The following is a 16287-nucleotide window of genomic DNA, read 5'->3' on the forward strand; positions in this document are numbered from 1 at the left end:
AATTTATTTAAAAATATTTTACACCCAACACTCAAAGTGATTCGACAACTAACATAATATCTAGAAGACTTCAGAGTGCAGAAGTTCCTTCAAATAAAATATAAAAGTCCTTTTAAAAAATTCTTTAAAAATCCAAGCCTTAAGCTCTGATTAGGCCTTTAAGAAAATTCTTTACAAAACCACGACTTAAGCTCTGATTAGGCCTTTACAAGTTCTTTAAAAATCCACGACTTAAGCTCTGATTAGGCCTTTAAAAGTTCTTTAAAAATTCAAGCTTTAAGCTCTGATTTGTCCTCTAAAATTTCTTTAAAAATCCACGACTTAAGCTCTGATTAGGCCTTTAAAAGTTCTTTAAAAATCCACGCTTTACGCTCTGATTAGTTCTCTAAAATTTCTTTAAAAATCCAGGCCTTAAGCTGTTATATTGCCTTTAAAAATTCTTTAAAAATCCACGCCTTAAGCTGTTATATGGCTTTTAAAAATTCTTTAAAAATCCAAACTTTTATATGGCCTTTAAAAAATTCTTTAAAAATCCTCGCCTTAAGCTCTGATATGGCCTTTAAAAAATTCTTTAAAAATCCACGCCTTAAGCTCTGATATGGCCTTTAAAAAATTCTTTAAAAATCCACGACTTAAGCTCTGATATGGCCTTTAAAAAATTCTTTAAAAATCCACGCATGAAGCTCTGATATTGCCTTTAAAAAATTCTTTATAAATCCACACCTTAAAAAATTATTTAAAAAATTCTTTAAAAATCCACGACTTAAGCTCTGATTAGGTCTTTAAAAAAATTCTTTAAAAATCCAAGCCTCAAGCTCTGATTAGGCCTTAAAAAAATTCTTTAAAAATCCACGCCTTAAGCTCTGATTCGGCTTTTAAAGAAATTGTTTAAAAATCCACGCTTTAAGCTCTGATTAGACCTTCCAAAAATTCTTTAAAAATCCACGCCTTAAGCTCTGATTTGGCCTTTAAAAAATTCTTTAAAAATTCACGCCTTAAGCTCTGATTAGGCCTTTAAAAAATTCTTTAAAAATTCACGCCTTAAGTTGTGATATGGCCTTTAAAAAATTCTTTAAAAATCCAAGCTTTAATCTCTACCAGGTACAGGTCCAGGTCCTCAAGAAAAAATCTTTAAATATCCACGCATTAGGGTCTGTCAAAATCAAATTATTTTCTTAACAAATGATTATTTGACTAATATCCTTAAAAATTAAATATCTGGGATTAAAGTTCTGATGTCCAATCTGTAAAAATCTTAAAGCTGTGGCGTTCTTTTAACACGTTCCAGACTTTTGGATGCCATAAAATATACAAACAATTTCACATCCAAGACAAATTCTTCAATATCTGCTAAACGATTTACATTAACTTTACTCCACCCTATCATACACACACACATATACATATACACCAGTATAAAAAAACAACAACAATAAACTATTATAACATTGAGGAGTTTTCTTAATAGTTATTACAAAAATTGTTTATTATCCCACAAAAGTGTGTGTGTGTGAGTGTGACAAATAGGATGTAATAATGAAAACTCTCTTTCTTGGATACACAAGTATACGTGTGTGTGTTTTTTTCTGGGTATTAGTGTTTTAAGAGTTTTGTGACAATGATTAAATGCCATGATAGTTCCTTAGCGAAAAACTTGAACACGATTTTGTGTTTGTTTTATTTGTTTTTGTATTTCATTTGTTAAACTCTCATGAGGTCTCCCATTCCCCCTCCCCCTCCCAATGATATTCATACAAAATACTGGATATACTTCCTGAAAATGTTTTTGTATTTTTTTTGGTATGAAGAGCTGAAAGACAAAACTGACAGAAATAAAACCAAAATGTGAATGATGGCAGACCACAAAAAGAAACGGTTTAGATAAATTATCAGTTTGTTGGTTTTCTAGTACAGAGTTGTTGTTGCTGTTGATGTTGGTAGTGGTGGTGATGATGTTACTGTTACAACAACAAACTGGTTGGACTAATGATTAGTAACTAAATGTTGATGATGTTGATTACACACAGAGAGAGATTGAAAAAATTGTAGTTGCCAATGTGTATTTGTGGCCAAAGGCTTTGACTACATCCTTTCATTCCATATCCCTCCTATCCCTTTTGTGAGTCTATATTTGTTAATGAAAATAATGTTTTGCCAACGATAATGATGAGGTTATGTTTATTTTGTTTTGCCTGGCTTCGGCTTTGTGTGTGAGCAAAAGCTTTTGGCTTGTATGGATGTAATTGGCAATTTGAGAATCTGTTTGACATTCATATAACTGTTTGCAATCACAACGATTACTATGTGTATATACGGATTCCAAATCCTCGACCCACAGTCTCTCTTCTCTCCCTCCCTTTTATACCAAATATTGTGGTGGAAGCTGGAAATCACAAATCATCATACCCGTTCTTGGAAATCGTAAAATATATATTTTTGGTGACAAATGTTGTTGTGGATTTTGTGGTTGGTTGCTGGATGATGATGATGATGGGATTTGAGTGAAAAACATTTTTCATTTTTTCAATGGTTTAGTGTATTTTTCATATCTGTGCTTTGCCCTCACCCTTCCTCTCCCAAATTCAGAGAAATTACTAATAAGATGAATTCATTGGTATAATTAATAGGTATTAATGAGAATGTGGCAGGAGTGAAATGTGTGTGTGAGGGGAGGTGGGGGGTGTTAGTGTCAACAATTTATGTTAGTGATTTTATTTTGCTGACAAAAGAGATACAAATTATATATGTGAAGAGGATTTACATTAAGCATTACAGCATATATTGACAAAATGGTATTAATGTGAAGGATTTAGCAATGTCAAGAAGAGTATTTTAGGGAATGGGACTCTAGGGGCTAGATAGGGGATAAATCAATGCCTAAAGCTTTACCAGGTACCTAGAAATACTGTTTAAAAATCCACACCTTAAGCTCTGCCAGATCATCTATAAAATGTTCGTTTATAAAGCAATTCCCAAAGTTCTGCCAGGTTGCTTAGCAAATATTTTTTTTAAAATCCATGCCTTAGGAGTATATCATAGACTTGCTCGAAGAGAAAAATAAAATTATTGAATTGAAAAATATTTATAAAAAATTTCTCTATTTCTGTTACGTGGTAAAACACAAAATAGAGGAGAGATTTTTATAAATATTTTCCAATACAATAATTTGTTTTTTCCTCTTCAAAAGAAGTCGATGATATACACCTAAGAAATTGATATTATATTTATAAAAAGGTCTCCACAAAATTTCAAATTTATCACATTTAATGTGAACTAATTTAAAATAAAACTATTATCCATTTCCCTCCACTGCTAACTCCATAAATTCAGCATTCAACTAACCTCATTATTATATTATACTGAAAAAGACACACACATATACATATAGCAACAACATCAACACACAAGTTTCATTTTCTATTGTGTCGATGCAACAACAACAACGACACCCGGTGTTCAGGTGCATTAATGAATTTCAAATTATAATTTTTAGCCTTTTGCAAATAGCAATCCATGCAGAAATATAATTATAAGCATATGTGACTGAGACACTTGGACACAAAAACACAAATATACACACAATAATATAGAGCAGAGCCATACAAAGTGTACGCAACTCTCAAATGCCCAGATGATGAGCTTGCTAGCTGCCTGGCTGACTGTTGCTTAGTGGCAATATTATATGCGGCATGCAACAACTGTGGGAAATTACCAAAAAAATAAAATGCTAAGATGATGATTTAATGTGGGGTAATATGTTTTGTATATGGCTCAAAACTAGACTATAGAGAAGATGTCATTTTGTATGTGTGTGTGCCTGAATGTCCTAGAATATTAAATTTAATTAACCGGATTTTATGTCAAGGGGAAGAGAGTGGAAAAATGGGGAATATTATAACAATATATCTGTTACAATGATAATATATAAATAAGTTTGAATTGTCAGAAAATATAGAGAATTTCAAAAAAGAGAAAATATTAAAATTTTTATACACTCTATCAAGCTGGTAACAACCTCTCTGTATCAATTGGTAATAATTCGAAAGAGAAATTAATTTTATTAATTTCGGAAATGATTGATAAGATTAAAATTTTTTATAAAAAAGACACAGAAAATTTAAAACAAAATTGCATGTTGCTTGCAACGTTGGCGTATACGTTATGACAACACTCATACGCACTCGAGTGCAATATAATTTACTATTCTTAAAAGGTCACCGGATTGAATATTTCTGGAATATTTGCTGATCTTTATATATTTTTCCAATGTAATTGTTCCAAAATATTTTGAATATATTTTAAACTCTGACAGCATTTAAAAAGAAATGTTTCTAGTTCGAATATTCTTTTTAGCTCCATGATTGTAGCTGGCCTAGTTCTTCAGATTCTTTAAAAATCCACTTAGCTTTGCTAGTCCTTCAGATTATAATTTTTATGAAAATTACACAGAAAATTTAACACAAAATTGCATTTCGCTTTAAAATCAATGTATACATTGTGACGGATTGTCACTCAGGTGCAACAAATTCTTAAGAATAATAAATAAATATTAGATAATTGTTTTAAGGGCTAAGCAGATTGCATTTTTTGGAAAAATTTTGATCGTTATAAACAATCTTATTTTTTCCAAAGTAATATATTCCATTCCCTAACTAGAGGGCCGAATTTTCAAGAAATATAGTCATTCAGAAAATATTCTTTAAAAATCTATAATTCTAGCTCGGATAGTCCTTAAAAAAATGTTTGCAGTTGGGCTAGTTCTTCAAAAAATTCTTTAAAATTCCACATCCTTCAGATTCTTTAGAAATGATATGGTCTTCAAAAAATTCTTTAAAAATCCACGTCCACAGTTCTGCTAGTCTTTCAGATTCGTTAAAAATCCACGCCTTAAGCTCTGAGATGGCATTTAAAAAATCTCTAAAAACATTTGCCTTTAGCTCGGAAAAGGCCTTCAGTTTCTTAAGGAATCCACTTTGATAGTTATGTTTGTACATCAGATTCTTTGAAATCCACGCCTTTAGCTCGGAAAAGGCCTTCAGTTTCTTAAGGAATCCCCTTTGATAGTTATGCTTGTACATCAGATTCTTTAAAAATCCACACCTTAAGCTGTGATATGGCCTTTAAAAAACTCTTTAAAAATCCACGCCTTAAGCTGTAATATAACCCAAGAAAAATTCTTTAAAAATTCACGCCTTAGGCTTTAAAAAATTCCCACGCCTTAAGCTGTGATATTGCCTTTAAAAAATTCTTAAAAAACCCACGCCTTAAGCTGTGATATGGCCTTTAAAAAATTCTTTAAAAATCCACGCCTTAAGCTGTGATATGGCCTTTAAAAAATTCTTTAAAAATCCACGCCTTAAGCTGTGATATGGGCTTTAAAAAATTCTTTAAAAATCCACGCCTTAAGCTGTGATATGTGCTTTAAAAAATTCTTTAAAAATCCACGCCTTAAGCTGTGATATGGGCTTTAAAATTCTTTAAAAATCCACGCCTTATGCTGTGATATAGCCTTAGAAAATATATGATATGGCCTTTTAAAAATTCTCAAACATGTATTAAAAAATTAATTTACCTTCATTACAACCTATTTTGTTACCTATTTTCTTTCCCCCACTGTCTGTTTTAAAATTAAAACGGGTTCTTTATTCGCACAATTCATTTGTGGGTAAGTACAATTTGATCACTTTATCTTATTATAATTGTAGTTGTTGTTGCTGTTATAGCACAAATAGTGGTAGTTGTTGTTAAAATTCGAGTATTGCGTGTCTGCAGTTTCAGTTTTTATTTCATTATCTAGACAATGAACAACACTACGTGCGACTGCTGCTGAGTACCTTTGCCATACTCCCACAGTCTAACCCTTGAAACAATCTAAAATCTGTAGCACACAACATTTTCATCATCACCCGAGCACAATAATGTGAGTGAATGAGTGTATGTGTGAGTGCGCGCGAGTATATGTAATTTTTGGGTAATTTTAATAAGCCAAAGTTGCTGAGGAACCAACAGCCAAGCGTTTACAAAAAGGTGATGTGCTGCTGCTGAAGTCAATTGAGCTTCTGTTAGTTACCAGTGGTGGTGATGGTGCTGGTGGCGGTGTGACTTGCCATCACCTTTTGTGTGTGCGAGGCACTGGGCGCTGTGTTCATTTTCATGTTCGTTTTTTGGCCAGACTTCTGCAGTAAAAGTTCCAAAAGCAAATGAAACTAGCACGTCATCTAATTGTGAGAAATTTTTCAGTTTCTTCTTCACTTTTTGTTGCTTTTAGTTTTTGTTTGTTTGTTGTTGTCGTTTTACAACAACATGTGTTTCAATGGCTTATTCATTTACCACCTTTGATGTTGGAAAATATGTTGTTGGTTTTTTTTAGTTTCCTCTCTTTGGTTTCAAGTGTTTTATGTGACCAGGTCGGGGAGTAGTAAATACATATGTTTAGTTTTTTTTGTCCGAAAACTTAGTCCCTAACTAAAATAGTCCAACCCTAGGTGAGGTCAGTGATTTCGGTGATTAATGGCCCTGCTGTGTGAAAATCATAATGGAATGTTTTAAAAGTTTTATGTTTCCTCCAATGCGTTGTGTTTGGCTTGTTTGGTGGTGGCGGAGGTTGTTGCCTGTTTAGAATTTTATTAAAACTATAGCTAAGGTGGATGATGGGGAATGGCTGGTCGGTTGGCTGGACAGCTATTTGGTAAATGATTAATTACTGGCCATATATCCAGGGAGTAAGTTTTTATTAGTTTACATGGTTTTGTTTTTGGGAAGAAATGTTGGGAATTTGTTGATTACAAGTTTTTGCTCTGCGTATGTGTGTGGAAAAACTGGACATAATTTTCCAATTAACAAGGTAATTTAGTTACATATGTCAGTTATTAAGGATATTTAAAATTGAAAGTTTGCTCATGTTGTTTTTAATTGTCCCTGGGAACTGAAATTCTTTAAAAGAGTTGGCCACTCTCTCTCTCTCTTCTCCTTGCCTAATGAGTTGCCATGGCAGTGAACAATGAGAGAGAGTGTAAAATTTCATTAACATAAACATGTCCTTTAAGCATACATAAATTATAATTAAATGTGATTAATATTAGATGTTTGTGTGTGTTACACACACAAAGGACGAAGATAGTGTGAAGGAGAAAATTACATGGCTAGCTTAAGGAAATAAAGGGAGGGTTGCCAATGGTTTTGGAGGCGTGGATTTTATAAAAAAATTTTTTGCAAGTTAATCCACAAGGCGGGGTTTTTATAAAAAATGCTTTTCTAGAAGACCCACAAGACGTGGTTTTTATAAAAAAAAATTTTGCAAGTTATTCCACAAGGCGGGGTTTTTATAAAAAACGCTTTTCTAGAAGACCCACAAGACGTGGTTTTTATAAAAAATGATTTTCTAGTAGACACACAAGGCGTAGTTTTTATAAAAAATATTTTTCATAAAATCCTCAATATTGGTCATCTTAAAAAAATATTTTTTAAAAATTTTCTGTAGGTCTATTCATCCTCTATGATTTTTTAAGAAATATTTTTACCACAGAACCACAATCGTAATTTTTTTAAATTTTCTAGATTTTCTCTGTGGATATATTTATCAACTCTCTGGCAACTCTATGCCCAGCCCCTCCAGCATGGCAACACATTAAAAACAAAAGACTAATTTAAACTATTGCTAACATAATGGATACTATGTATGGATACTTGTCTGGCCATAATACTCAGCAGCCATTACGACATCTATCCATATTTCCATAGTAAAAAACAAAAACTACAACAAGGACATGAGACATATATCCTTAATGACAATGTGTGTGTAAGTGAATGGATGTGTCATGATATAATACTAGCCTGCCTGACTGCCAGTTGAAGTGCAATTTTAACATATTTTCCTCTGCCATTTTTTGTTGTTGTAATATTTTCATAACCTTGTTAGTAAGCCAGCCTTTGGCTTACTTTACTGGTGGTGCAACCAGAAAAAAACACAAAAATCTAAAAATAACCAAAAAACAAGTTAAGGAAGAAGAGGAACAACAGAATCTACTAGTATGCCTTAAGCAAAAACCAGTTGTTATGTTATAAGAACGAAAGGATGAGTGTGGGTTTTTTCTGTTGTAAATGAAGAAGAAGCAGCAGCAGGAATACATAGAAAAATATTAAAAGTTTCCGCCCTGACAACAACCATCATGTTGTCAAACAACTTAAATTAAGACAACAACATTGGCCACATCCTTTTGTTGGTGGAGAGAGGGAGAAAGCTGGAGAGGTTTTTTTGGGGGTTTTGGATAAAACTGATATATGGATGTTTGAAAGATCCTTGCAAATTTAAATTTAATATTGGAATGATTTGGATGGAAAGATGTTTTCAAGTAGTTCCATAAGGCGTGGATTTTATAGAAATATTTTTTTCAGGCGTGGATTTTATAAACATATTTTTTCCAGTAGTACCATTAGGCGTACTTTAAAATCACGAGGAAATTAAAGTACCTCTATTGAAATTCGAGTGTTTCTTTTATTTTATATATTTTTTCATTCAATTTACACCCTGAAGTCTGGCCATTTATTCTCTAATGTTCAACAGATTTCATTAACTTTCTCCCTTTTAAAGAAAATTACAATTTCTTGTGTTAATCATAATGCCAGCTACAAGTATTTAAATATCTATTACAAGAAATTGGCCATGGCCAGCATCGGGGCTGGAAATATTAAATAATTTTCGGCCAACAAAAAATATTAAAAAAAACAACAACAATAACCAAAAAATAAAATTTATAATGTGATCTGTCATCCACAGTTTGTGTGAGGCCAAAACACACACAATAAAAAAATCAGAAAAAACAACAACAACACAATACCCATACAAGCAAATTAAGAACGACAGCAACAGCGAGCAAGCAAGCAACAACAAAGTGCCGACATCAACACCCCGAAGTTCCATTGCTGTATTTTACACAATAATGCTTGTGGCGCCACACGCATTCATATACCCGCTAGACGGAGGCTATACAACGACAGCAGCAGCATCATCTACTCCCACCACTACTCATTGGCCTCCATGTCCCCAATTTATCCATTCTAAATGCCACTGGCATAATGTGTACAATTGTGCGTGCGTGTGTGTGTGTGCACTCTTAAGAGCGAATATTCGTAATAAACCCGCGAGATGGGCTACTTTACAAAATACATTTCCCGGACTGCTTACGGATAAACAGCTGTACGGATGGCAAATAAAAAAAAACACAACGACACAAAACATTGCGGGAAAACGCACTGAACTGATTGATGAAATGAAATAAAAAAGAAATAGAGAAGGAAAATAGCAGAAGAAGCATAAAAAATGAAAACATAAAAATATCACAATCACCGCCTCTCGTCTTGCTTATTTCACCTCCCACGCTTGGTCGAAGTGTGTTCTGATGCTGTTGTTTCTTTTTTATTTCCCCGGTCTTATGACACACATTTATGACAAAATATTTCTGCCACTTGTAAAAAATGAGGAAAACACTTTTAAATATAGCAAAGCAATGGGGACAGCAGCAAGGCAGCCAAGCAGCCAGCAATTGCAATTTGCAGGACAATGTGGGTGCAAGACAACATAAAAAAACAAGGGCGCCAAAAGTGGCAAAATGGTGGCACGAATTTTATTTGGATTTGTTATTTCAACGATATTAATTTTTTTGCAATAAATTTTAAACAAATAAATTATTTAAAATTTTGAGAAAATTTTAAATCTCTTCTATGTATACTTTTTATAAATGGACCTCGAAAAATTCGCTCTCTTTTTTATTACCTCATTAAATCACCACCACTACTGCACACCTAATCATTTCAATTTGCCCTTGGCATCCATCTATAGTGTGTCGTCTCCTGATGCACTTGTCATGTTTCTTTTTTTTATAGATTCCTCCGAAAGCATTTCGCCTTGCTTGTTGAAATTCATAGCCTAAGCGGCGTCAGCAAATTATAGGTGGCAATAAAAAAAATATATACTACTGTATATATTGTTACTCAAGCAGTAAACCCTCCTCTATGCCACGGCCTCATCTATATACGAGAGAAAATGCTATAGCTGGAAATGAGACTAACGAAAAAAGGGGGAAATTGGCATTTTCGAAGGTGGTCGGACACTCATATCTAGGGTGGTGGCAGATTAGTCATCACTGCCATAGATATATTTATATAGCAGCTGGACGTTAGGTAGATACTATGCCTGATGGTTTATGGCTGTATTTGCTAATAAAAATCATGTCAAAATTGTTGCTCGTTAAATTGAAAAAAATACACAGAAATTTATGACTGTATTCACACTATCGGACAAAAAATATGTATTAAAATTTCAACCAAACGTTCCAATTACACTGTGCGACAGGATTTTAGGGTGTTGAAAAATTCCTATAGTTGTTGAAAGACCTTGGTGAGTATATCGAAACTGCTTAGCCATATACGGTACCGTAACTGATCTTCGATGGTTAAACACGGATTCTCTTATTTCTCTCTTCGTCAGTAGATTTTAATGATGAATTCTCCGTTATGCTAACCCACACTAATTTTCAAGTTTGATATCCCCATCACTGCTCTAAAAGAAAAAAATCGCCATAGGTCAACGTACGGATAAATGGCGCAATATTTGTTTGCGACCCTGCTATACATGGAGAGAGAGAGAGAGAGAGAGTTTTATCTTCATTATTAGCTATTGTATGTATTTTTTGAAAATCAGTAAAATCGAATGAGGAACTTTTTGTAGAACATTTCGTGCTTCTAACTCGATTCCTTGCGGATCCTTTACACCCTTTATTTATTGAACCGGACCGCAATGATCACATGATGCGATTTTTCATCCTCGCAATATTCTACAAAAATATTGATCACAAGATTTTAGACGAGAAATCGATATTTTAACAAGGCGTGGATTTTTTAAAAATATATTTGCAAATAATCCCATAAGGCGTACATTTTATAAAAACATTGGTCGGTCATTGGTGGTCATTTACCTTCAGAAGACCTCAAAGATCAAAGTTTTGATCAGCTCGGAAGTATTTAAGCTGTAAAGGCGTCATAGATTTTATTGTTATAGAATACTCCAAGGGAATCTAGTTATGAAAGAGCTCATAGATATCCGAGCTATAGTGGAATATCTATTTACATACCTTCAAGTTTTTCTAGAGGAAGAAAACCTCAAAAATTGTGGAATTCCCTTTGGCGTAAAAAATCTTAAAATCTTCTTGATATAAAGCATCGCCAAAGTAGTTTGGGAATGCAGGCATCACAGTTTTTCTATGGTAGGAAAATCATAACGGGCTTCCAACCACAGAAAATTTCATAAATCCCTTTGTCATGGAAGATATCAAATGACTCCTTACAGAAAATTCATCAATCGAAGACCTCAGTGGACTTCTGTGATCTGAAGATCGCCAAAGTAGTTTGGGAATGAAGACATCTCAGCTTTTCTATGGTCGGAAAATCAAAAAAAAAATCCATCAAGACGATGTTTCTCTATCTCTATCTCTTCAGTGGCCTTCTGTGATCTGAAGACCTCTCAAGTCGTCTTGATTAACAGTGAGAGGCCTTAAAATGTTTGCATTCATGGTCATAGAGGTCTTCTAGCTAAAAAAAAGAACGGATATGATATCTAACTATAGTAGACCTGAAAATTTCTCAGGCTAGTCGGACCTGAAAAATAGACGGGCTATATATGATCTCAAATGCAGCCTAGGTATAAAAGACCTAAATGGTTTCTCAGCGAAAATAATTGATAATTCGTATGCAACTCAGAAGTCTTTTAGATCAGAAAGGACCTCAAAAATCTAGTTATATACATATAAACACCGTATTGTTCTTAGAGAAATCAATAAGTAGAAGGTCCTAGACATATTTTCCAACCCAATGGTCCATTATCCGGCATATTGTTTTCTCGATCTAGGGAAGATCTTCCAGCAATTTAAATTCTCTATAAGTTTTCTACCTTTGAATCCCATTAAACCCTTTTATTTTCATACTGTAGAGGCTTGACTATATGTCGTGTTAATTAATTAGATTCCTAGTTTACTTTCAATTTCCGCATTTTAAAGGCCATCGGCCTTTAATTGAATTGTTGATGTCATCCTCCCAATGTATCAAAAATCCATTAGGGGGAAATTTTTCATTCAATATATAAGTCCACGTTTTGGTATAGCTTCCATATGCCGGTTACGACCAACACTTGGGAAGCTGTGGCAATTTGAACCTCATATTGAAAGACCGAAATATTGCGTACACATATTTACGTGTTTCGATTTTTTGGTGTACTGTTACCTGTTGTTGCTATCTTCTATTATTCACTCTCCTGTGTCACCCCCCTCTAAGTACCAATAAATCACCATTTTATCAAATTAAATTTTCCACATAATAATAAATTTTCCTGTTGCCTTGATTTCAAGGGGAAAAAACTTTTTCGTTTCATTTTAGAGAAACAGAAAAAACCATTAGCCTACTTTTAGGCAATACAAAATATCTGGCCTAACCTAAGGCGCATTCCTAGAGATGTAATTTATATTGTTGTTGTTTCTCAAGAGAACTCCAATATATACAAATAAAATTATTTCAACAAATAAGACAAAAATAAATGATTGTTGTTATTTGTACTTACCCACTGCCAGAACATTTGTATATCCTTGTAAGCTATAAATTAACAATGTAAATCCGATTAGTATGCTGCTGCCATGCTGATGTTGGTGTCGTAGCAACATGTTGCTGCCGTTGTGTTTAATGCTCCCGGTGCTACTGCCGCTCGACGACGACGACTACAATGATGATGACAATGATGGCGTTTTCCTGCTTTCCTCCAAGAGAGCCTATCTATCTTTAAGGCAACTCTTTTAGCTGCTAAACTGCAATTGCGTTTTGGGCCCCAAAGTGGGGGCAGTTTGTAGTTTCAGTTAGCTGTTATAGGTATATGTATGAGTATGTGTGTGTGAGACAATAATAATCGTTAAGCAATGTTTAAATGCTCACATGGGAAGTTGTGTACAACAAAGTATGGCACAATTGCTGCACGTTAGGTTTCTGTATGTGTGTGTGTGGAGAGGATGTGAATGGTGTAAATGTGTTTGTGTTGTTGTTGCTGTACATGTGCATGGAAATTGCATTGATGTTAGGTTTTATAACATTGTCAACAATTGTTGTTTCTGTTTGTTGTTAGTTATTTTTCGGGGGAATTGTTGGCTTGGTTTCTTCTCCTTCTTAGATTGCTTCTTAAGATGGCTTATCTTAATGTTGTTGTTTGCTGGATTTGTTGCCAAGGTTGTTATCAGTTGCAAAATATCAATTGTTATATTTCCACTTTTTTGTTGTTGCCAATTGCCATATACAATTTAAGTTTTATTTGTTTGGCTGCTGCTTTATATGATTTTTATTTGCAGATTATCTTCAAATTGAAGTGGTCGCTTTATATCTTCCAATTTCTATTTTTTCTAATTCTTGGCATAATTCCTTTTTTATTGCATCTTTTGTTCAACTTGGGGTTTTCATTTAATTTGCAATATGTAGATGTATATATTTTTTTAGATTTGTTTTATTTTTGTATAACTTAATTTACAATATCTTTGGTAGTTATTTATGAATTTATTATGAAAAAGAAATGCCTGCAATGAAAAGAAAGAAAAATAAATGAATGAACATTTTTTTATTATTGACAGAAAAATATATTATAAATATATGTACATATGTGAATACAATTGAATTAAACTCTTTTTTTTAGGCTTAGGCTTAAATATTCATCTTAAGCAATAGAAAATATTCAAAATGCCTATTTGGTTTATTGTTTATTCTTTTTATTTATAAGATGACAAATATTTTAATTTATTCTTAGGAAAATCATTTGAAGTATTTTATGATCATAAAAAAATAACTTTTATTATTTATTTAAATTGAGAAAGAACAATTTTATTATTTATTAACAATAAAGATAACAAAAAAGCTAGGTTGTATGTACAAAACTAAAATATTATGGGATTCATTTAATAATAAAGCATTTAATATATTTTAAATATAAAGTAAATGGACATTTTATAGAAATTATATGTTTTAAAACCTCAAAGTAGGATTTTTGGCTGTTGTACCCCAACAATCAAGAACTCTCATATTCCACCTACTATCGTCTTCGAGGTTATTATTTTCGAGGAACCTCTATCTCACAGCAAGAGTTCTCACTTGTTTATGGTATCAAAGTAAGGTTATCGTAATTCAGCTTCATATATGAAGTCGTTCGTTAGTCTATGATTCCCATATTCCTCCTATTATGGTGTGGAAAGTAATTATTTTAGAATCATAAAAAATGTTTTAGGTTATCGGCGATAAGCATTAAAGTAAAGTACGTAAAGTAAAATACGTCATTTTTCGCTAATAATTCCGAACTCTCACATTCCACCTACTTGATGGCCATAGTGGTTGAAATATGGGAGATCTGAGTTATTAGGGAACAACTCCCTATATGAAGCTGAAATACGATTTTCCAAACCCTTACTTTAATGCTTATTCCCGAGAATCTATATATTCTTTTCTGATATAAAAGTTATTCTAAAATAACTACCTTCCACAACATAATAGGTGTAATATGGGAATAGTAGACTAAAGAATTACTTCAGACATGAACCTAATAGACGACTTTCCAATAACATATCCTCCTTTGATACAAAGGTTACACAGAAATAATTGCTACAACCACCACATAGTAGGTAGAATATGAGAGTTCTTGATTATTAGAGAACATAATATATGAAGCCTTGAAAACGGACAATCCTTATATAGTATAAAAGGGTTATTATAAAAAAGTCCTTGCAACACTATGGTAGGTGGAATATGGGCATTCTGGACTATTACTGAACGACTTCATATAATTAGCTGAAATAGACAATCTCATTACAGTGCTTTCTTAGTAGGTTGAATGTGGGAGTTCGAGATAATAAGATAATTAAAAAGGACTATGGAAAATCTTTTGACTGACAAATAAAGCATGTTATGTGATGTAGTAGGTGGAATATGGGTGCTCGATCAGACACAATAATTTGTTGTTTTTGTGAGAATCTTTATAAGGCTCAAAAGAATAAATAGGTATATCGATGTCATATCACATATTTTGAACAATGTAAATGATCTAATTTTTACTATAGAATAATTGTTTCGAGTCAGTATATAGTAGGCGGAATGTGGGAATTCGGAAGAATATGAAATGATAAAAACAATTTTGGCGAAACGATTAAAATAATATTTACAGAGATCAACTGATTACTCCACAAAATTGCTGTAGGTGGAATGTGGCATTGATGAATATTTTTTTATCGTCATAGTAGGTGGAGTATGGATGTTCTGGATTATTACTGAATGACTTCATATATGTAGCTGGAATACGAATTTTATGACATTTAAAAACCTCTGACTTCGAATTGTTATCCATGAGATACATAAACTCCATAGAGTTTATAGATCATAAAGAGTATTATAAAATAATTACTTTTGAACAGCGTAGTAGGTGGAATATGTGAGTCATATACTAACGAGTATGTAGGTGAAAGACAATTTTCCAAAAACATAACTTTTATTATATATACACAAGGGATTCTGAAAAGCCTTTTTTATCTAAACTGTATTTAAAAAAAATAATGACTTTGTACTCCATAGTAGGTGAAATATGGAAGCAGTGAGTTATTTGATACCGAGTTCATAGATCAACGAACATATTTAAATATAAAGCTGAACATGTTTTGAAAATATTCGAAAGTAGAATACTAACATAATTTAAATTAAGATAGATATTTCACAAATCATTCTAAAATAATCCACTGAGCACTATAGTAGGTGAAATATGGGAATTCTGTAATTTTAATGAACAACTTCATAGAGTGACGAATGACTTTAAATATGAAGCGGAAATTATTTTTTTTTTTTTTTTGTCTACAAATGAGTAAACCTATTCTAATATGGAGAAAAAAATTCATAGTCCTTTCATAGAAAACAGTTTTCTAACAACAAAAAAATATTTCCTCAAGATTTCTTAGCTTAAATTTCTTCAAACTGACCATTGAATATTTACATCTTTCCATGTTGTAATAGAAAAGCTGATGCTTATTTCCTTTATATAACTATTTTGTTTGTAGTTGGTGTTGCTCTGGTGTTCCTTTATGCTTAGAATGTCAATTACAAGTTCTTCATCTTAGTTTCATCATCACATTTTTTGTTGTTGCTGCTGGTTTGTTATCAAAGAATTTCTCATTTCATCATGGGAACCTGAAGGGCATGGACATGGTAAATCTGGAAATTCTATTTGGACAC

General features: G+C 32.8%; 1 protein-coding gene across 5 annotated transcripts in view; it reads right to left on the reverse strand.

Annotated features, from left to right (window-relative positions):
* Window positions 1-12719, reverse strand: part of LOC133331077 (B-cell receptor CD22) — a 135788-nt gene extending 123069 nt beyond the window's left edge. For all 5 annotated transcript variants that reach the window (XM_061539485.1, XM_061539483.1, XM_061539482.1 and 2 more), the window contains exon 1: window positions 12608-12719. In XM_061539485.1, coding sequence (XP_061395469.1) covers window positions 12608-12707 — 100 coding nt within the window. In that variant the 5' untranslated portion in view covers window positions 12708-12719. The remainder of the gene's footprint in view (window positions 1-12607) is intronic.
* Between the last annotated feature and the right edge of the window lie 3568 nt (window positions 12720-16287).

This window comes from Musca vetustissima, unplaced genomic scaffold, assembly GCF_032173495.1.
Source record: "Musca vetustissima isolate MV318-11 ecotype Yass unplaced genomic scaffold, APGP_CSIRO_Mvet_v1 utg566, whole genome shotgun sequence".
Taxonomy (NCBI): domain Eukaryota; kingdom Metazoa; phylum Arthropoda; class Insecta; order Diptera; family Muscidae; genus Musca; species Musca vetustissima.